Raw genomic sequence first — 23,729 nt, 5'->3', positions numbered from 1 at the left:
CATAAAGCTGGGTTATAATATCAGTATAAGGGTGAATGAGAAATAAACCTGTTGCTCAGAAGGACAAAGAAGGAAAGTTGCCTATCTCAACTTTGGTATTCAGTAGAAGGAAAGGAAAAAGTCTTCTCAGGGTACTGAAGAATTTCTTAAACAAAAAGTACAGAACATAAAGGAGATGATTAATAAATTTATCTATATTATTTTACAAATTCTGTTCATCAAAAGATACCACAAAGAGTGAAATACAAGTTATATAAACTGGCAAAAGATATTTGCAATACAATAACCAACAAATAATTAGTATTCAGAGTACATAAAGAGCTTCCAAAAATCAAAGCTACATAACAGAAAAACAGGCAAGGACAAAAAGACATTTCACAGAAAACACAAACAGCCTTAAACAATGAAATTATGTTAAATGTTGGCAAAGATGTGGAATCACAGCAATGTTTAACTGCTGCTCATGGGACTGTCATTTGAAAACAACTTAGCATTGCGCAGTAAAGGTGAAGAATCACATATCCTGCAACATACAACTCCATTTGCAGTAATATATTCCTGCCTGTGTTTGTCAAGATATGCACAAGTAGCATGGCTTGTAAGAGCAAAACAACTAAATTTAACTCAATGGTAGAGTGAATTATAAATTGTGATATATTAATACACTGGAATACTACACAAAAGTGAAAAAGTGGAGCTGCACTACATGCTGATATTAAGTAAAAGCAGCAATTCCCAGAAGAATACCCACCTATGTTGTGATTTCATTTACAGAAAGTAGACAAACAAAACACTTCCAGAAACAAGAAAAACACTTATTTTATACACAGATACATTTTAAATTATATTGTTAAATAGGTAATAAATTAAGATGATTTGATAGGTGATAAATTTAGCATTCTTTCAGCATAGCATCTGATAGATTACTTTTAGATTCCAATATTTTATTTTATTGTTTCCTTTAATTAAAACAGATGCTTCTAAGTTCATCTTTAATATTTATATCAAATGCATGTATTTATAAATGTAAAATATGTTTGTATAGTTCAAAGAAATACTTAAAGAGAAGCAAATACCGATACACCCACCACCCAGCTTAATAAGTACATTACCACTACTTTAGAAGCCCCCTCAGGATCCCTCTCTAATTATATACTCCTCCTTCCCCCAGACTTAACAATGATATTGAATTATTCCTCAGGCAGGTTTTTAACAGGTTTTATATATGTATGTTTTATTTTATATGCATATAATATATATACCTTTATATATATACCATATAATATATATACCTTTATATACATTATTTTATATAAATATAAAAATTTAAATAATATATTTATGTAAATATGCATTTTATATCTATTATTTTTAATAAATATATTTTTATTTTATAAGTTAGTTTCAATAATTATATATATATTTTATTTTGTATATACATAAACATTTTATTTTATATATAAAACTATAGTGATAGAAAGCAAATCAGTGGTTGCCCAAGGCTGGGCTTGGAAACAGGGCAAATGGGCCTAAGAAAACTTTCTGAGGTAAGAGGAAGATTTTAAAACTGTTATCATTGAATTGTATTCTTACAATAAATAAATTTTATGGTTTACAAATTATACTTAAAAATCTGTAAACAAAAAAAATACACACATAGATTTCACAATCTCCTTTGGGAAACCTCTGTGACTAGCCCAAGCAACATTTGCTTACATTCCTCTGTTAGAGTACTTATCAAATCAAGCTACACTGCTTGGCCTATTTTCAACTACAGTTTAAAGCTCCTAGAGGACCAGAATGTTTTTTCAATCTTGTATCACTGTCTTCTACAACCTATCCCATTACATCCTAGAGCAGTGTTTGAACTTCTCTTGCTTATTGAGAAGGTGTGACATTGCATGATACCCTGATGGAGGAGCAAAGGCAGTAAAGAGAATGTGGGGTGAGGTGCACAAGCTCAGGATCCTCACTGTCAGGTTCAACTGTAACTGCACTGCTGGTAAAAGTGTAATCTGAGGCAATTTATTTAATCTTCTGTGCCTCAGTTCCCTTATCTATAAAATTGAGATGATAGATTATCTCCTTCAAGATAATCTATCCTTCTATCCTTATACTATAAGGAATGAATAATATAAAACATTCAAAACAATGCCTACCTAATAAGCATAAAAAAAGGTACTGGACATCATTATCACCAGGAAAAAACAAATTAAAACTATAATGATATACCACTATACATCTACCGGAATGTCTCAAGTTACAAAGTCTGAAAATACCACCTGTAGACAAAAGGTGTAGAGCAACTGGAATTCTCATCACTGCTGCTGGAAGTGAACATTCACTTTGGAAAACTACTAGCACCTTCTAAAAAACTTAAAATACACCTACTCTATGACCCCCCCAATTCATTCCTATGTATATATCAAAAAGAAATAACAAAACACAAACACATGAAGTCTTTTACAAGAATACTGATAGCAGTTTTATTCATAACCCAAAACTAGAAATTCAAATGTCCATCAGCAGAAAAAAATGATAAATTTTGGTATATTCATAAATGGCATACTACTCAGAAAAGAGGAAGCAAACTACATAACACAAAACATAAATGAGCCTTTAAAACATTATGCTGAGCAAAATAAGTCAGGTGCAAAAGAGTATATGCTATATGATCCCATTAGAATGAAGGTCAGGAACAGGCAAAACTAGTCTATGGTGACATCAATATAGTGGTTGTCTTGTGAAAGGGGAGTATTGCCTGGAAAAGGGCAAAACAACTTTCTGGGCTGATGAAAATATTGTATATCTTGATCGGATTTGTAGCAGGGCTGAAAAAAATTTATCAAGCTGTATACTTTTTTTTTTACTCTATAAATTACACCCAATAAAATACTCAGCATGAAAAGATTTTTTCCTCCAATTAAAATGTTTTTTCAGTTTTTAAAAAATGTTAAAAAAAAAGTAGCTGACAGGTAAGTATACAGTCAAAGTCTTCCACTATTATCAGTTCAAGCTGGCTAATCTGTTAGAGTGGATAGGAAATAATCATGATCAAATGTGACTGAGGAAAAACTTAAACAAAACAAACAGTCTCTCAAAGAAGGGGAAGAAAACAATTACATCCACTCTCTCTGCTGAATTGAAAATTCCCTGTAAAGTGCATGGATTACTATCTAGTTTGGACCTCTTTGATATTGCCTCTTGCATATTGCTCTTAGAGAAGTTTAGGGATTTTATCTGTTTTTTTAAAAACATTTACTTTTCCCAGGACAACCAATTAAATGCTTTTAAATATTATTCAGGTTTTTCTATTGACTTTTAAATTATACATGAACTTTCCCTTTTAGGCCCATACTGAATACTATATATATAATATGTATATGTATATATATGTTTATATATATGTATATGTTTTTATATACATACAAACATAGGTTTTCTATTTTTTAATATGATCTTGAATTTAATTGTGTGGTGATGACTAAGGTTCACTCATGGTGGGGATAAAATAAACGTGGACTATTATCTTCAACCTATGTTTGTGATCCTGCACTTAAAACTTTAACGACATGTTAATGTCAGGAGCTAGAGGTAAACTTAACTGTAACTGTGGAAGGTGGGATGCCTTTCGAATACCACTTTGAAGTGTTTTCAGTGGATCAGGTAAAATAAGGTAAAAGCTAAGTCAGGTTTGGAGGGATATGTGTACATGTGTAGGTGTGCCCCCAGCATTCCTATACTAGGAAATTATTTGATGATTATACAGTTAGCAATACTCACCTTAGTCACTTGATTCTCAAGACATTCCATGAAACAACCAGAACCTGCTATGCATTTTCTACATTTCCAACAACGGAGAATACTTATTTCTTCTTGATTATGATTTTTAGTTATCAATTCTTTACTTCTCTTCATCTGTGGGAAAATTAATGCATTTTTAGAATGTTAAACAGTGTCAGATTAAACTTGATTTTCTAAACCCTTTGAACAGCATTAGCTACATGAGGACCAGAAGGAAGAGAATTATCATTTATTGAGGTACCTACTAGTCTTAGGCTAGGGGTGCTCTATAAATTATATCCAGGATTAATTCTGATAATGATGCATTATACTAGTGACTACCAGCTTCTTTTATTTTTGCAGAACATTTTGTCTATTTCTTTCCATCTGTTCTCACTAAGAGTGGTAAAAGGTAAGAACAGTTAAATAAGTTACTCCAGTAACTTTAAAACTCATAACAAAGAACTATAAATATTCTTACAGATAGGATGTTTTGAATAGCCACAGCATTAAATTTTAAATATAACAGGATTTACTGAGTTGTAGTTAATTCTGTGAAAATTAGAAGTAATTACTTCACACGGGTCAGAATGGCCATCATTCTTGAGAAAAGGGAACCCTCTTGCACTGTTGGTGGGAATGTAAATTGATACAACCACTATGAAGAACAGTATGGAAGTTCCTTAAGAAACTAAAAATAGAACTACCATACGACCCAGCAATCCTCCTACTGGTCATATACCCAGAGAAGACCATAATTCAAAAAGACATATGCACCCCAATGTTCATTGCAGTACTATTCACAATAGGCAGGACATGGAAGCAACCTAAATGTCCATCAACAGAGGAACGGATAAGGAAGATGTGTACATATGCACAACAGAATATTACTCAGCTATTAAAAGAAATGAAATCTGGTCATTTGTAGAGACGTGGATGGACCTAGAGACTGTCATACAGAGTGAAGTAAGTCAGAAAGAGAAAAACAAATGTCATTTACTAACGCATATATGTGGAATCTAAAAAAATGGTATAGATGATCTTATCTGCAAAGCAGAAATACAGACACAGACGTAGAGAACAAACGTATGGACACCAAGGGGTAAAGGGGGGTGGGATGAACTGGGAGATGGGGACTGACACTGTTGATACTATGAATAAAATAGATAACTAATGAGAACCTACTGTATAGCACAGGGAACTCTACTCAATGCTCTGCGATGACCTAAATGGGAAGGAAATCCAAAAAGGAGGGGATATATGTATACGTATAGCTGACTCGCTTTGCTGTACAGCAGAAACTAACACAACATTGTAAAGCAACTGTACTCCAAAAAAAAAAAATTACTTCAAATTAATGGGAAAAATCCTGTATGCTAAATGCATTAATTTCTCTCGTATATTGTATTCAGTGGAACAGTTAACTATACTACATCTGGTGCTATGTGCAAAGACTTAGATAATAACCCTACCATTTTTTTAGTCTATTTTTATACTTGAGATTTTATGTCAGTATTGTGATTCAGACCAATTTGGGAAAACAGTTTCATACTAATAAGGATTCCAAAATAGGTGCATTGTATTTAATAACCTGTCTGGTAACTACTCATTATAAAGAAATGAGTTATACTACTCATTATAAAGTTATACTACTCATTATAAAGAAAAGAAATGTTAATTATGTCCACAAGGGCCTGCCTAGCTCCCTGCCCACATTCCCTCATTTGTTAGATCTTTAATATTTCATTTATTCAACAAACATTTACTGAGAGCTAACCATATGCCCCACAATGAGTCAAACTCTGGGGGCACAAAGATGAGTAAAACTTATTTTCTGTCACAGACCTCACTATGCTATAGATCAACAGTTTCCTACCCTAGCTCATTAGAATAACTTGAGAAGCTTTACAAAATAGTGATGCCTAGGCCAGGCCCCACTCTTAGAAATTTTGACTTATTCTGAAATGGGGAGGGAGTTAGGAATGGGTACTTTTTATTAAAAAGTTCCCCAGGTGATTCTGGTCAGGGTGAGGACAGGCTGTGTTAATACACAAACAATTAACTAAGATGTAACAGCTGAAGGGACAAGAGAGGGAACATAGATGGACTTTAACCAAATTTAAAGGAAGGATTTGAAGAATTCTGCCTGGAAGAGCACAGCATGCCCCTCTTGCAACCTATCTAGCTCTGTCTGACCTTCAGGTGCTAGGCAGCAGTTCAGTCTCCACTGACATCTTCAGAACCCATCCTTAGGCCAGTTGCCACTCTACTTAAGCTTTGTCCTCAATGATCATCAATAATATCTTAATTTGCAAGTGTCCTGACCTCCCCCTGCTTTCATCATTGTTGATGCTCCCCTCCTTAGCTTCATTAGCACTCCTTTCATCTCTCAGTAGTCTTCCTAACATCTTCTATCCTCATCTACCTTTTAAACACCAATGGTTCTCAACCAGGAATGGGGATTGCAGGGAGCGATAACATCGGAATCAACAAAGGAGAAATTCCATATCCGCCTATGTTCTCCCCTTCCCTGAGATCCATACACACCTCCCCACTTCTCCCCTCCCCTCAGGGTTGCTCCACGCCCTCTTGGAGTGCAAGCATGTAGTTAGAAAAAGCCCTATTGGTGATTCTAATAAGTTTTCACTGAGAATTATACTCTGTGTGATAACTCTTTTATGGCAATGATTTTTAAATCTATACATCTAGTTTGATCTTATTCCAAAGCTCTAAGACCAATATTTTCAAATTCCGAATGTCAAATGCTATCTCTACATAAATCTCCTTTAGGGCCTTTGTAGTGGCTGTTCGCTCTGTCTACCCTGTACGGTAGCCACTTGTTAGATGTGTTATTAAGCGCTCAAAATGTGGCTAATCTGAACTGAGATGCACAGTAAGGGTAAAATATACACTGAATTTTGAATACTGTGTAGAAAAAAAGAATGTTAAATATCTTAATAGTTTTCATATTTATTTCATGTTGAAATCAAATTTTTAATATACTGAGTTAAATAAAATATAATTGTAAAAATTAATTTCAAGTTTCCTTTTACTTTTTGAATGTGGCTACTGTAAATTTTTAAATTATATATCTGGCTTGTATTATACTCCTACTGGAGAGCACCTGTCTAGACCTCCTCGCCCCAGGTCTCTGTATGGTTGGCTCTCTTCTCATCATTCAGAGGTCAGCTCACATTCATGTCCTCATAGGTATGGTATAAGAAGCACCTGGGGAGTTTATTTAAACGTATGTCACAGGGCCACAGTCCCAGGAATTCTAATTCAATGTTCCTAGGGTGGGATTCTGCATATTTAACAAGCAACTAGGTGATTCTGTAACAAGTGATCTGAAGATCACACTCTGAGGGACAGAATACAATCTAAGCTCCATTTGCAACAACATGGATAAACCTGGAGAGTATTAAGCTTGCTGGAATAGGTCAGACAGAGAAAGACAAATATGCTACCACTTATATGCGGAATCTAAAAAATAAAACAGATAAATGTATATAACAAAATAGAAACAGACCCACAGGTATAGAGAACAAACTAGTGGTTACCAGTGTGGAGAGGGAAAAGGAGAGGGGCAAGATAGGGGTATGGGATTAAGAGCTATGAACCACTATGTATAAAATAGATAAGCAACAAGGATATGTTGTACAGCACAGGGAAATATGGCCATTATTTTGTAATAACTTTAAATAAGGTATAATCTGTAAAAATACTGAATCACTATGTTGTACACCTGAAACTAATATAACATTGTAAATCAACTATACTTTAATTAAAAAAAACATACAGTCTAAGCTTTTTAAGATGTCAAAAAAGGTCCTTTAGGTAGCACAAGGGATTCTTGCGATGGAACTGTTCTGTATCTGATTGTGGTGTTGCTCACATGAATCTACACATGTGATAAAATCGCATATAACTACACACACACATGAGTACATGTAACTGGTGAAATCTGAATAAAGTAGATTGTTTGAAGGGTATACAGGATTGCTCCATGAATCTGTAATTCACAATTCACAACTGAATCTACAACTATTTCAAAGTAAAAAGTTAAAAAAAAACTTTTACCGCATACATTAAAAACTCAATATTTTAAAAAGTCATAATATTTTTTACCAATTAACTGTCCTGACATACTTGTATAATCCTCTATATTTTTTCACTATATTTTTAGCTGCATGTTTTGATTGCCTCTTCATATGACAACTTTGCAATGTCTTCTACGAAGAGAATAAAAAGATCATTTAGTCTTTCCTGTTTAAAAAACAAAAAGGCCCTATACACTTTTAAAATCCAACTCCTAACTAGCTCTCAAGTCTTGGTGTCCCCTCCATGAACACTCCACACCAATACTATGCAGATCTTTGTGCATTTCCCTAAAAATACCTTTTTCTGTTTTCCCACTTTCAAATTTGCTGTTCTCTCTTCCTGTAATATCACTTCCTTTTCCTTTGACTTATTTAAGAAATACTTTTCATCCTTTAAGGCCGAGCTCAAAATTTTCTTTTACAGATGCTCCCCAGAAAACTACACTTCCTCCCTCTTCTGTGTTCCCATGGAACTTTGCATGTACCTCTACAGTAGCACTAGTCAAGTTGTATTACACTTATATGTGTGTATGTGTCCTATTAATTTAATGGTGAGGTCCTAAAAAGCACCATGTTCTATTAAAACCTGCATTTTTACAATCAAATATTGTACCTGGCACCAAAATGACAGTCAACAAGTGTTCGCTGAAATCAAATCAACGAGATCTGGCAGCTCAACTTACAAAAATTCTTTTTCCCATACCAATTATTAAGTATGCCTGCCTAACCAGTGGGGTAAAGCAAATAGAAGTCTTTTAGAGCAAGGGATGTGAGGAGCTCAAGGGAAAAAACAAAGTTGTGTTTATACATATCTGAACTTGAAAGGAGAACTGGAGACTACACTACAGTGACATATTTATAGGACATCTTAGGTGGCTTCTTTCAGAGAATTTATGCTAAAAGAAGACGTCAAACATGGTAAATGAACCTATTAACAAAATGGTAGTCTTTGAACTGATTTGAATACAGCCTGGTTGTCGGACGCTAACTCAAATCCATCCTTAACTCCAGTTCCCTAGACACTAGTATGGGTTCTAGAAAAGAAGAAGCTGTATAAGTAAACAACTAAAAATCCTGTTTTTTGTTGGAGTCTAAACAATTTTGAGCAGATACACCAAATGGCTTTAACACTCTGAAGACCTGGGGGCAGCAACGAGAGAACTATCAAAGCAAACAGAGGAGTGACCTTGGGAAACAGTAAAACAACATGAAAATGAAGTTACTGCTGAACACATATGAATGTCTCACAATGCTCAGAAATACTTGGAAGGACTCTGCAGAGAGTGCTGGGTTCTGAGCCAACAAATGCGAATAACAAACTATAAAATTCTGGTATTACTGTTCATATGACTGTGGTGCAACTTACAGACTGATAAGGTCTAAGAAATTCAGGTAGTCTTCCACTTTTCTTCCAAATCCTGTTCCTCATCTCTTACTCCAGTTCTCATCAGATCAGATACGTGCGTTTTTCTAAAAGGGGGTGCTTCCTTGGGCCCTAGTTCTTCCCACCTATGTCACAGTCTTTATTATGGTAACTTTCTTGGCTCCTGCCAAAGCCTGGTCTCTCGGACCAAGCTAGCTGCTAATACCTGCTTGATTTTCTCCATATTGCCTGCTCATAGATTTCCTCTTGCCATACTTCACTACTTATCCTGATATTCCTGTCACTTTCTAGTATTTCCTTAACACAGCTGTTATATGTAAAGTAACGCTTGGCTGAGTTATGCATACCTCTCAAATACTGACCTATTTCATTACAAAATATCAAAAAAGTCACATTTGTTAACATTACCACCAACCTCAGCCAAAACTTCTTTAATTATCAGTAGTTAAGCTCATAGCAGTGGACACAAGTTTTTCAAAGTGCTAATTTTTGTTTAAAATTCAAATTTTATCACTTGCAACAAATACCACCAAATATCCATGTCTGAATAACCATAGTTTGTCATTCAAGTAAAAATGGTGTGCTGTGGAAAGGTGGATAGTTCAGCTCTCAACTAAAACAGCTGAACAAGGGCTTTTCTTCAAGACTACCCACCATCAGCATTCAGTGTACTACAGAAGTGCTTTATGCATTCTTCCCATTTTTTTTCACATGGAATATTAAAAATATGTATTGAAGAGTAAAGATTTAATAAAATCAATACTATTTACCGCTTCAATAAACAGGTTTTTTTAATAAATTTATATTTATTTATTTTTGGCTGCGTTGGGTCTTCATTGCTGCGTGCGGGCTTTCTCTAGTTGCGGCGAGGGCTACCCTTGGTTGTGGTATGCGGGCTTCTCATTGCAGTGGCTTCTCTTGTTGTGGAGCACAGGCTCTAGGCTTGCGGGCTCTAGAGAGCAGGCTCAGTAGTTGTGGCACATGGGCTTAGTTGCTCTGCGGCATGTGGGATCTTCCCGGACCAGGGCTTGAACCCGTGGCCCCTGCATTGGCAGGCAGATTCTTAACCACTGTGTCACCAGGGAAGCCCAGGGTTTTTTTTTTAACTGCATGTGTATGGCAGTAAAGAATAAAATGGCTACTAATACTGTTTGTCACCACTGCCTTGATTCTGCTAAAGGACCAGAAGTTTTACTCTCTATTGCTTTTCCATGATTAATGAAAATGTTAACAGAGTAGAAAAGGCAAATAACATCTTAGTATTACCAAGAATAGTTTGACCTGATTCTCTGTGGTCCACCAGGGGGTGTGGCCCACATTTTGAGAACTGCTATTTCAGTTCAGCAAAACAGCTGTCCCAAAAATGTTGTCTATGAAAATCTTATTTTCCACCAATATCTTTTAAAATATCTAAGAAGGATAGGTGGGTCCCCATGGAGAAATATATTTATAACAAAATTTATAACAATTTATGAAATTTTCTATAAAGTCAACTACTGGAATTATAATCTACACAAAGACGTTTCATTCCTTCATCTGTCTTTTGCTACTTACAACTTTTTTATGGTAAAAATCAGCATTTGGCACAGGTCAAATTCTACACACCTGGGTCTCCAAGGTTTGCTCACTTTCTTTTTATTCATGGATTTAAACTTGAGATGAAGTGGACACAATATAAATTACTAAAATTTATCTAAAATTAGAAAATAAGAATAAACCAAGAAAACTTTAAAAATTGAAATAGACCTCAAATATCTTCTCCAAAACTCATAAAAAATAGGGGGGTGGTCCAGGCAAAAATGATCTAACTGGCAAATTTTACCAATTCTTTAAGAAATGGATAATCTTTGTAATTTATATAATTGTGGTGGCCAGAAAATATAAAAGGAAGATGAGCTCTGCAAATAAAACATAACCTTGACACACTAACTAGACAAGGAGATATAAAACTACACAAAGAGAGTATAAGTAAATTACATACCAATCTATTTATGAACACAAATGATAAAATCCTAAATAAAATATTAGTCATGGAATCCATCAGTGATGTAAAAGAATACTACATTTTAGCCAAACAAGATTATTTTCAGGAATTCAAGGATGATTCAAAATGAAAAAAAAAGGCCTATTCAATATATTTTACAAACTGTAAGATTAAAAGAAAAAAAACACAGGACCACCTCAAAAGATGCAAAATAAAACTTTTGGTAAAGTTCAACATTTAGTCATGATAAAAAGACAGCAATACTTAGCATCCTAGAAACAGAAGGAAATTTCATTAACCTGATAAAGAAAGGGCTTACTGAAAACCTTAGCAATTATAATACCTGATGGTAAAACTTTAAAAGCATTCCATGAAAATTAGGAAGAAAACAGAGACAATGATGCTATTTTTCATATTATTCAGCTTTAGAACACAACAGAAGAAAAGTAAATAAGAGGTATAAGGATTGGGAAGATTTAGTAAGTGAAAAAGAAATTAAGTGCCTGTGACACCATTTCTCTTTTTTGGGCTGCAGATGTTTCCACCTTCTTAGAACTACATTGCTCATTTCTAACGTACTATTAGTTTCTCAGTCTGGGCACTCATTATATAGGTGTGCTCACTTCGTGAAAATTCATCAAGCTGTATGCTTGTGATATGTTTATTTTTCTATATGTATCTTATTTCATCAACATAACCCATGATTGCCTCTGTTTGAGAAGAGTGCATAAAGAATTCTCAACATAAAGCAATGTCTACAGTAACAATTTTCATCATCTGGTCCTGGTTACACTGTAACTGTTCATGATACATGGAAGTCGAGGAATTCCATCGACAGAAGGAATCAGAGATGTATTTTCCTACCTCTGCTTATAGGGGGATTACTTATCCACCACCAAGGAAAAAATGGAGAATGGGGAAGATGTAGGAATGTGTCCCTGCTGCTCTCTCATTATAAAAGTGACATATGTCAAAGATCAGCTTACACGTGGATAAACGGTCCCAGCTCCTTTCATGACCAAAGAATTGGTTAAATGCTAAAGAAGAGTTTGGAATCCAAATCCTACACAATTGGAAATGGGTCAAGATACAAAAATCCAATGTAAAGATCTCTCACATAGGGACAACACTTTTGTATTTTTGTATTTCATGCAAAGAATTTGAATGTGAAGTATTCCAACTTTTCTACCGTAACAGTAAAGGAAGAAAATTTTAAGCTAGTATTTTCCAGCAGCTTTATCATCTTTACATATCAATATCTAATTATTTGGGCAGAGAGAGGGAAGAATGAATAGTTAAAACATAGGAGAATTTTAGGGCTGTGGAACTATAATATAGTGGTGGGTACATGACATTATACATTTGTTAAAACCTATAGAACTATACACAGAGTGAACCCTAATGTAAACTATGGACTTTAGTTAAAAATAATACATCAACATTCAATCATCAACTGTAAAAAGTGTATCACACTAACACAAGAGGTTAATAATAGAAAAAACTGTACAGGGGAGAGGGAGTATATGAGAGCTTTCTATACTTTCTGTGCAATATTCTTGTAAAGCTAAAACTGCTCTGAAAGTGTCTTAATTAAAAAATATAATTATTTTGACATATAATAGCATTATCTACTCAAAGTTATTAATATTCATTAACAAATGGGAAAGTATACTTTTGTTTATTTAGATGATTGAAAATAGTTTTTCCTTTGAAATCTGACATTAACATTGGTTTTCCAAATGTAAGAAAAACTTCTACCTTGTCAGTATGATACCTGTATTAGTTTACTTGGGCTGCCATAACACAATACCACAGACAGGGTAGCTTAAACAATAGAAATTTATCAGTTCTGAGATTGGAAATCTGAGATCAGGGTGACAGAAATTTTGGGTTCTAGTAAGGGCTTTCTTTCTAGCTTGCAGACAGCCACCTTCTTGCTATGTCCTCACATGGCCTTTCCTCTGTGCATGTGCACTTCTGGTGTCTCTTCCTCTTCTTATAAGGACAACAGTCCTACTAGATTAGGGCCCCGCCCTTATGAGCTCATTTAACCTTAAAGGCCCTATCTCCAAATACCATCATATTGGGGGTAAGGACTTCAATATATGGATTTGGGAGGGAGACAATTCACTCTATAACATTCCTCCCTCTTGTCCCCAAAATTCATGTCCTTCTCACATGCAAAATATATTCACCCTATCCTAACAGTCTCAAAAGTCTTAACCCATTCCAGAATCTACTCCAAGTCCAAAGTATCATCTAAATCAAGTGTGGCTGAGACTTGAGGTATGATTCATCCTGAGGCAAAATTCCTCTAAGCTGTGAACCTGTGAAAACAGAAAAATTATGTACTTCCAAAATAAAATGGTCGACAGGCATGGGATAGACATTCCCATTCTAAAAGGGAGAAATCAGAAAAAAGAAAGGAAGGGGTGACAGGTCCCAAGCAAGTCCAAAACCTAGGCAGGCAAACTACATTAGACTTAAGGCTCAACAATAATTCTCTTTGGTTCAATGCTTTGCCTGCTGGGGCCCACTATGGTGGTGGCTTTGTCTTCTGCCCACTGGAATGGGTGGCCTCAAGCCCTTGGCCATGGTAGGCAGCTTTGCCCTTGAGGCCATGTAGAGGGACATGGTCTGCTAAAACTGAGGGTGACTCCACTTTGAAACTCAGGAGGAGACAACTTTACCCTCTGGACCTGTGTGCTCCGGGCCTATGCAGGCAGTGGCAGTCCTGCTGATCTCTGAATTATCTTCAGGGTCATTTTTCCCTTTTCTTGAAGGATAAAACATATCTGCAGCCAATTCAGTCTAGAACAGTACCTATAAAACCCAAGCCAGTCTTCTCAATTTTGACATTATTAGAAAGCCCATGTTTTATTGTATGTCTTTCCTTTTATAGAATTCATAGAATAAATTCCTGTGAAAAATACTGAGTTCAAAATTTCTCAAAAGGTAAAAATCATGCTAGTGAACAAGAAAGAAAAATCAAAGGTGAAATGGCCAAAGAATCTGGAGCTCCCTTAACAATTACCTATATATTTCTTAAAAATTGGAACAAGGTATAAACAAAAAGCCAACAGAGGTAAAACTGATAAAAGTGTGGAAGGAGCAATGCATACCAAGTTAGAAAATAAAACACTAAACTGAATTAGCCAATTTGGACCATTTCAAGGCAAATAATATTTCTAAATTTTAGGTTTGTTTGTTTGTTTTTAAGGAAAACCTCATGAAAATGCACTACAGATAAAGGCTGCTGTCAACCGTGACTCTCAATACCACGTTACTACACGTAAATAATGAAGCATCTATATCTCTATGTCTGCTGAAGATTGGTTTGAAAGTAGGAGGTCTATGGATACATATGTGTATCCATATACATATGTGTCAATGGGAGCACATTCAATGCTGATTAGATGGGATTTCTCTCTAATGTGCAAACAAACTAGACATGAGCTCTTACAAAGGAATGATGCCATGGAGAAAAATACAGATGTCAGTCTTAGTCTGTTGCAATGATGATAGTAGTAAAAAGTCAGAACTATTTGAGGAAATTTGAGTATTTTCTTTATATATACACCTTTCCTGTATATATAACGTTAACAAAAATACACTGATGTCTGGCAGGATTTTGGAGAGAATGACTATTAAAATCAGAGAGAAAATTACTTGCAGAAAAGGAATATTCTATTACTGATTGAGAAATCCTGCCCATACCCCCTGGGGCCTTATATTAAAGATGTGTATATACTTGTCTTTGCTTAAAAGCACCACATTGCATTTGTAGCCATGAGACTGAGGCACAATTTGGCACCTAAAGGTTGTAAACTGGAAGTGCTTGGTAGATTATGTCTCCATGAAATAAGAAGCAGTATTTCTTTTGTAATATAAAGAAATGTTCCCAGTGTAAAAGAAATCTTATTGTTATGTAGGACACAGTAACCTCAGAAGTCATCCACAAATGTTTTGCAGAAGTGGGCTTTGAAACCAATGATTGTTCACATAAACAGAACATCATATGTAATAACTCTGTTGGGAATAAGCTGCACAGATATTGGTTATTTTGTAAAATTGATACCATGTCAGCTTCCCCTGCTGATGTTGAATCTTCTTGATGTGTGTTGTGACCACAGAAGAACTGGAATAAAATGTGCTCAACTCCAAGCAGATACAGAAAAGAAGCATTAATAACACAGCAATCAATGGTCTGTGAAAAATTGCAAAAATATAAATAACTGAGTTTTCAAAGCAGCAGTCACTACACTTGTTTGTAAACTGTTTAAGAACACATCAGGACCCGAAAATTAATCTTACATTAGGCAGAAATTAAAACAGGGTTTTACAGATATAACTAGAGTCCTGTGGAATTTATATGCCTTATGTGGTTCAATAGATATTTTTAGAACATGTATTATTTAGTGAAAGCTGGCTTGTAATTCAGGATCCCTCTTACATTAGCTTTCAATCTTTGTCAAGGGTATCAGATACTTTACAGGTACAAATAGGAGATTGGATCAGGTGATTTCTAAACTGTCAATTCTATAATTCTAGACTTGATAGCTTCAGTGACTAAAATGGGAATTGAAGCCTCCAATTTATTAACTCTACAACTGTCTAAATCACAAATTACAGAGAGACACCTCAATTTTCTTCAGTAACTGTTGGTTTACATACTTCAGGGTTGAACATGATAAAGTGAACTTCAGCAACTTTAACTGTTTAAATGGTTCTGCATACACTTTAGTGTTCATATCGAGAGACATTTTTCTTGGAAAGCACCCAACTTTTGTTGACAAAGAATTATTCAGTAGTTCAAACTACCTTATCACCGTCTGGTCACCTCTACCCACCCTCCCTTTTCTTCCCTTCTACCTCCCCTGGGCTTGCTGAACTCTTAGGCATAATACAATGCATATTCCACCTTAAGGAGAAAAGGTAATATAAATTTGATGCTGTAGTAGCTACCAAGTTCTTTTACACTCTCACATAGCTTCTTAAACTACACACTACACTTGAAGTTGAACACCATCTCTTTATTCTTTTAAATTTCTCCTTTGCCCTCTTCTTTCTCACAAACATACCTCAGACACTCAGTCTTGAATGCTCACTGCAGTCTTTGAATCCAAGTGACACCTTTAAGAATTGTAAAAATATCATTGAAGAAATGTAGATACTTTGTAAATTCTGTATTTTGATTAATTTTGCTCATTTAAACTGCTGCCACTCTGGTAAAAGAAGGAATGCACTCTAAAAATGGATGAAAGTAATAGTATGTAGCATCCAAATATTCACTCATTTCTCACATGCTACTTCCTTAGGAAGAAAATATATGAAAAGGTAGAAATTACATACAGAATTAATAGAGTTATGAGGAAAGCTAAAATATACTTTCAAAATGGTGTGTGTCTATTTGTTCTCATATGTAAATCTTAGAAATCACCATATGATGAGCCTGCAAAGTTTTGTTCCGAGCAATAGATATAGTCATATTTGGAGATTTTTGAGCAGGCTAGGATACATCTGAACATATTTTTTAAAAACTGCCAAAATATTTCTGATTGACCAAGAAGAGGCAGTAGCATGAAGAAAATAAAACCAGGTGATTTTTTTAAATTAATTTTAACTTGCGTTTTGAGGCTACAAATATTCACTCATTCAGTGAATATTTGCTGAGAACCTACTGTTTTGTCAGGGAACACACACAAAAAATAAAAATAAAACATGTACTGTGAACGCATATGAGAGGGTAAGAGGGGTTCTAAGCCAGTTGGGAGAGAGAGAGAGAGTAGGCAAAATTGTCAGGGTTCTCAGAGGAAAGTATCTAATTAAAGAATTGATCCTGAGGTCAATTGCAGCCTTGTTTCCCCAGGTGCTTCTCAGGCTGATTTCTTAGAATGGAAAGTAAGAGCTAAAACATATTTACTTTATGTAAAATATATTAATATGATATGAAGCATGGTCTTAACTGAAAGCTGATAATAAGTAAGTTGTGGAACTCACCATGCTTTTATTGGATGGCTATATTCTTTTTGATGGGTCAAGTATCAATAATCAAAAAAGGATTCAAATGAGAAATTGGTAACAAAAATAAGCACACTGGCTTCAAAACCCTTTTTTCTCCTGGGCAAAGGTGTAGTTACACAGAGATGCTTTTTGCTGGATACAGAGGCAGCTATACTAGGTTACCTGCAAAAGATTGCTAGATAATGGAGACAAAAAAGTAGTAGGTATCTCCTAGCAGATAAAGCACTGACCTGGAAGCTAAGAAACTTGGGCTTGTTTATTTTACTTATTTATCCCATCATCTTCCCCACAAAAGGGTTTAAAGCTCTTGGCACTTTCATTGTTTGCTCTGTCTTTCCTGAACAGCCTTTATCTTTGAATAGTTCACCTGTTACCTAAGCCTCTGTCTAGTACTCATGTCACTACACCACCAGGTATTATACTAATGTGTACGTTTGTTTCTTCCTCTAAGTTGTAAGTACCCAAAGAAAGGGCATAAGCAGTATCTCAAATCTTCATAGTCCTTTATAATACCACATGATGCTTTTTACATGCCTATATATGTTGTTGATATGAATTGGAGGCAACTAATTTTCTCACTCTGGGCACTGAAAGGAAATTCTAACAGATCACATATAACCCACATTCTTCATTTCACATAAATTCACCTATGAGCCAATTCTATGACTAATTTCATTATACTGCATTACATGGGGAAAAAGTCCAATTTAGAGACTAAAATATAATTAACATTTTCATATGATTCTAGATGAATCAATAGCTTGTCCTAATATACAAGGTGCTTCCAAAAGATTATGCCCCTGCACTACTAAACTCTTACTTACTCATAATTACTTAAGGTTAGAAAAGAAAAATTGGATAAAGTAGCACTTTTTTTTAAGCCACTTAGTTTCTGGTATTTTTTTCATTTACATGATGGTTTATTACAGGATAGTGAATATAGTTCCCTGTGGGATACAGTAGGACCTTGTTGTTTATCTATTTTATGTATAGTAGTTTAAAGTAGCACTTTTTAAATGGCTTACTAGATTTAGTTTTAAATAAGATTCTGAGTATAAAGCGGAAATGTGGTTATGAAACTATCAATTTAACTCTCCTACTAGATAAACTCCATTATAATGGAAAAATGTTGCTACAGTAATCCAGCCAAAAGATAAGGCCCAGATTGGGGTGATAGCAGTGGTAGTGGTAAATAATGGTCAAATTCTGGATATACACTGAAGGTAGAACAAACAGGATTTACAGACAGACTGAATATGGGGTCTAAGAGAAAGAGGAATCAAGGATGGCTCCAAATCTTTGGGCATGAGCAACTGTAAGGATGGAACTGCCATCGACTGATATGGGGACAGATGCAGGTGGAACAGAAAGGGCAGATCAGGAGTTCAGTTTTGGATGTATTAAGTTTGAGATGTCTATTTAACTTTCACAAAGAACTGTTAAGTGTAGGCTGGATTCAAGAATCTGGAGTTCTGAAGGGTGTCTGAGCAGGAGCTTTAAATGTGGGCAGGTTCTCTAAAGCCATGAAAATGGATGAGATCTATAAGGTTGTAAGTATGGATAGAGAAGAGAACAAAATCCTGAGCCCCCGGGCTCACATAAATTTTCTGGGGATCTAAACTTCCTCTCAGTTATGTCTATTAACTTTCACTCATTTCCCCCTGAGTTTTGTAATTTTGGAGTATGAATTCATCTTTACCATGAGACAACTATGGGACCTTGTTTGAGGACCTGCCCCTCCAGGAAGAAGAGTTTCACACTGTATCTGCCAGATGCTTGAGGAATATCACCAGCAGAGGAATAGCTTTTAGGTAAGTTTCTCAGTTTGGGGCTCCTTGGCTCACCCTGTTAGTATTCAATATAAATCCAAGTACTAAAATCTGAAGTTAAGGATTCTCAGGTGATTTGGAGGATGGCAGAATTAAAAATGAATAAGTATAGGAAAAGAATCTACAGACTATTTCGGGATGAACAAGTAGTTGGTGAGGAAAAATTCTTCAGTTTAAAGGTATCATGCTAATAAATGTAGGATGATTAATATAATCACCATTTACAACCCCTAATGAAATGATGGATTTAAGGGAAAGAAATCAATGGATACTAAAAACATTTGGAAAAAAGGATGATGGAGCATTTTATAATGTATGTGTAAGGCTGTTACCACCTGAACTCAAAGATCAATCTTAACATCACTCGAAAACAGGACAACTATACTGGTTTGCTAGGGTTACCATAACAAAATACAACCGACTGGATGGCTTTAACAACAGACTTTTTTTTTTTCCACAGTCTGGAGACTAGAAGTCTAAGATCAAGGGGCCATCAGGGTTGGTTTCTTCTGAGCCTCTCTCCTTGGATGTTAGATGGCTGCCTTCTCATGTGTCCTCACATGATCTTTCTTCTGTAGGCACATACCCTGGTGTCTCTTTGCAAGTCCAAATTTCCCCTACTTATAAAGACACTAGTCAGATTGGATTGAGTCCACCCAAACAGCCTCATTCCAACATAATCACCCTTTAAAGGCCTTATCTCCAAATACAGTCACAGCCTGAGGTACCTACTGGGAATTAGCTCTTCAGTATATGAATTTGGGGGGATACAATTCACGTTATAACAACAACCAAACATCTTGTGCCTCCTGATGTAATGCAGCTGAAAATACTGAGCACCATCTCTAAAGTATTCTTAAAATAATAATAATAACCTGAACTGAATCAAACCTCTAAATCTAAGAACCACTTTATTTACTACATGAATAGAGGAATGTTGAAATGACACCGTGAGGCTACAACTAGCCAAATACAACTTGGTTTTTTCAAAAAATAAATTAATTTTAAAAGAGGGAGGAGAAACTTAAGAGATTTAAGATGTCTAACAAATGCAATGTGTAGACCTTGTTTGAATCTTGATTCAAACAAATCAACTGTAAAAAAATATTTTTGAGACAACCAGAGAAAATTATACATGAACTAGGTATTAGATGATATTAAAGAAATGTTCATTTTGTTGGACATAATATATAAAACTGTTGCTGTTTTTTAAAGGTCCTTAGGCTAGAGATAAATATTCTAATTTTGAGTATTTACAGGCAAAATTGTATAATGTAGAAACAAATTATATATAATGCAGAAAAAAGAAACAAGAATGGAAGAATAATAATAACTATTAAAGCTGGTTGATGGATACATGATGATTCATTATGCCATTCCTCTATTTTTGTGTATGTCTGAAATTTTTCATAAAAAGTTTCTTTTTATAAAAACTGAACAAACAGAATTTTCAGATGAGACTTTTCTCTACCATCTACTCAGAGACTAAGCCAATACAGACTTCCTCGTAATCTCTTTGTCCGTGGATGCCGTTTTTTTTTAATCTACTGTTTTACTGAAAATGTTACCCTTCCCAAGTCCTGGCTTTACTCAGGGGTCTCAGTTCCCAGCTGCCTGCCTTATGTGTACCCAAGGCCTTGGCCTCCTGTATAACTATGAGTATATTAGTGAGCCTAGCAACCTCACTCTAACACTAAGGGTAGTTTTTATGTCATGTGTCTGTTGCCAAGCTCTCTCCACCTTTCTTCTTCTTTTTAGCTCCTGGGCTTTCTTTTACTTTGTTACAAGCTCATCTATGCATTTATGTAGTATATATCAAATATCTGTAGAGAAGTTCTAGTATTTGTAGCATAGGTTTTCAGGTTATCATAACCAGAAGACTCCCCTCTGTTAACCACTGCAAGAAAAACTTCTAATTCCAGTTATTTGGCAATGTCACTCAGAGTTATGGTCATGTTCCTTAGGATTTGTTCTGAAAACATCAGAATTCTGAAGGGAAGGGGCAAAGGGAGAGAAGGGGATTAAAGTGGACTGAGGACAAAAGATACCCTGCCAGCTTTTTCAAAAAGGTAGAATGGGACAGAATCTCTCTAACAGGCCAAGGAAGAAATGTGTGAAGAGGAAAATATTTCACCCCATATGCTCTATAAACAATAAGCAAATGTGTGACCTCAAAAATTCTAGGCCAAGGGCTTCCCTGGTGGCGCAGTGGTTGAGAGTCCGCCTGCCAATGCAGGGGTACGTGGGTTTGTGCCCCGGACCGGCAAGATCCCACATGCCGCGGATAGGCTGGGCCCGTGAGCCATGGCCGCTGAGCCTGTGCTCCGCAACGGGAGAGGCCACAACAGTGAGAGGCCCGTGTACCGCAAAAAAATAAATAAATAAATAAAAATTCTAGGCCAAAAATTATGGTTCTAATCACCAAGGCTTTACTTTTTGAAAATCTGAAGCATTTTATCTTCCACACTGAAGGCAGAGCCCTTGTTGAAAACACATAACAGATCATTACTTTCCTGCACCCTTCAGGGGCTTCCCAGTGCTCTGCTGACCAGGCTGCTGTCTGTCCTCAGTCCCAGTCTGCTCTACAGGCCCGCAGTCGAGACTTCTTTCCACTCCTCCACTCCACTGGCTCACTCCCCCTGCTCCTACCCCTGGATCCCTGCAAAGCTTGCCCCTGGCCTCCAGGGAATAGAGCCATATCCTTCAAGTCTCAGCTTAAATGCCTCTCCCTGGAGAAGAAAGGGGAGTGGGTCTTCCTTGACCTATTTTTTCCCCCAATGACCTTTCCAATTCTCCTTCAGAACATTCATCATGCTTTTAATTACTTGTTCCATGTCTGTCTTCCTTGCTGAGTTGCAAACTCCTTAACAGTTTATAACAGTGCTAGCACAGTGCTGGGCATTAATCAGTTGAATGAATGAGTGAATAAGTAAGCAAGCATAAGCAAGACATTCTTATGCATTCAAAAAAAGGCATTCTTTCCTTACTCTGCTTAAAGTCAGGATACAACTTATTGGCATCACCAGGGTAAATTTAGCAAACACCACCAAAGGAAGCTGGTCTCAGCCTTTTAATGATGTTATAGAGACTGAATTTTAGAAGCTCCATTTTAGAATATGATCTGAGCTTCATGACATCTTATGTGGTTTGATGACTATATGTCACTGGATGTGTTCAAATTATTTATAATCCTCTTTATGAAGCTATCCATCAGAAAATAGTACTTTTCTCTTTTTAATTAGCAATGGGACAGAAAGTAGTATACTCTCCATATTTTTTAAACTAAAATCTCTACATATAAAACATGAATTCAAGGGGTTGGAATTATTTTACATACTACTACTATTTTTGAAGACAGTGATTACTAAATGGCATTAGCTCATTTAATCATCAGGACATTCCTGTGAAGTAGGGATTGTTAACTCCGTTTTATAAATGAGGAAACTGAGGCCTAGAGAAGTAAAGTAACTTCCCAAACTATCTCCATCATTTTATAAGGAGGAAGTTCCTATTTCTAGAATCTTGAGATTTCTAAGGACAAGAGCAGTGAGGTTGACTGAAGTCCTTACAGAGAGTTCAAAGTTGGGAAGGGGGAAAGTGCTCTCTATTAAGTCATTTACTGGAACAGAGAAGGCAACAAACATCATTGGCTGCCCTTCCTCTATCTGCTGGCATTTTAGGTGACTACACTAAGAAAAGCAGAAGGTAAGGCACAGAAGCAGTAACTAGCTCTAAGCTTCAAGATCTATATTGTCGTGATCAGCTTTTGGGTGACATCAGAAATACACTTCTTTAGCCATTCTAAAAATAAATCAGGGCTCAATAAGTTAACAAGAGTCCACAAAAAATGCACACACTCCTATCTAACCATATGAATTTTAGTGCATTTTACTTTTAACATTTGCTTTGCCTTTGCTTACTCCCCGCTTTTTTGGAATTACAGAATCTACATCATGATATACCCAATTTGCTATCATTTATTCTCCTGTTCTTATAAGTTTACCACTGTCTGGCAGCAAATGTTTCTGCAGACAGCTATTCTAAATAGTCCTTCAGCATGGATCTCCATGGAATTCAGTGATACTTAGATGGTGTGCTAAGACGAAGATTTGGTTTATAATCCTGAAACAGCCATGCTGCACCAGTTGTTTCTTCTGTCTTCCCATTCAGTGAGGTCCTTAGAGGCTCCTGAAATAGGCAGGGTTTAGCCTGCCTTCTTTAAATGTTTCCAGACATCTAAGGCACTTAACCTATCCTACATTCTGAACAGCTATTCTGACTCTCAGTAAATCCAATATCCTCAGTTTCACAACAAAACTTTTAATGGTGATTAGTAAGATCCCCTAACAAAGTTGATTTAATTAGTGAAATTTCTTTCTTTAAAGTTCAATTTTTTGAGAATAACATTATTTAAGAAAGTAGCCATTGCACTTACCCTTCATACAAAATCTTATAAGGAACCTCAAAATATCAACGTGATAAAAACAATGAGGGGGTTAAATATTTCACTGTTTGCAGAACCCCTGAACACAAATTGAGCACTAGGGATATAAAATACCATATTCATGTGACTAATATATATCAAGTCTGAAATTTATGTCACATTCTAATTCTTTTCAATAATA

At 35.7% G+C, this 23,729-nt stretch overlaps 1 protein-coding gene across 6 annotated transcripts in view; it reads right to left on the bottom strand.

Annotated features, from left to right (window-relative positions):
- RNF180 (ring finger protein 180) overlaps positions 1-23,729 on the bottom strand; it is a 283,728-nt gene that overhangs the window by 250,806 nt on the left and 9,193 nt on the right. For 5 of the 6 annotated variants that reach the window (XR_010941972.1, XM_067730797.1, XM_067730795.1 and 2 more), the window contains exon 2: positions 3,784-3,918. Coding sequence is in view for 4 of the 6 variants with exons in the window: in XM_067730797.1 (XP_067586898.1) it covers positions 3,784-3,918 (135 nt within the window). In the remaining 2 variants the exon portion in view is untranslated. Of the gene's footprint in view, positions 1-3,783; positions 3,919-23,729 lie in introns of those variants that run through there. The other variant, XM_067730798.1, reaches the window with a different exon arrangement.

The sequence above is a fragment of the Pseudorca crassidens genome, chromosome 3 (assembly GCF_039906515.1).
Source record: "Pseudorca crassidens isolate mPseCra1 chromosome 3, mPseCra1.hap1, whole genome shotgun sequence".
NCBI classification, from domain to species: domain Eukaryota; kingdom Metazoa; phylum Chordata; class Mammalia; order Artiodactyla; family Delphinidae; genus Pseudorca; species Pseudorca crassidens.
Note: the sequence above shows the minus strand (reverse complement) of the source record. Positions and strands in the feature narration are given on the sequence as shown.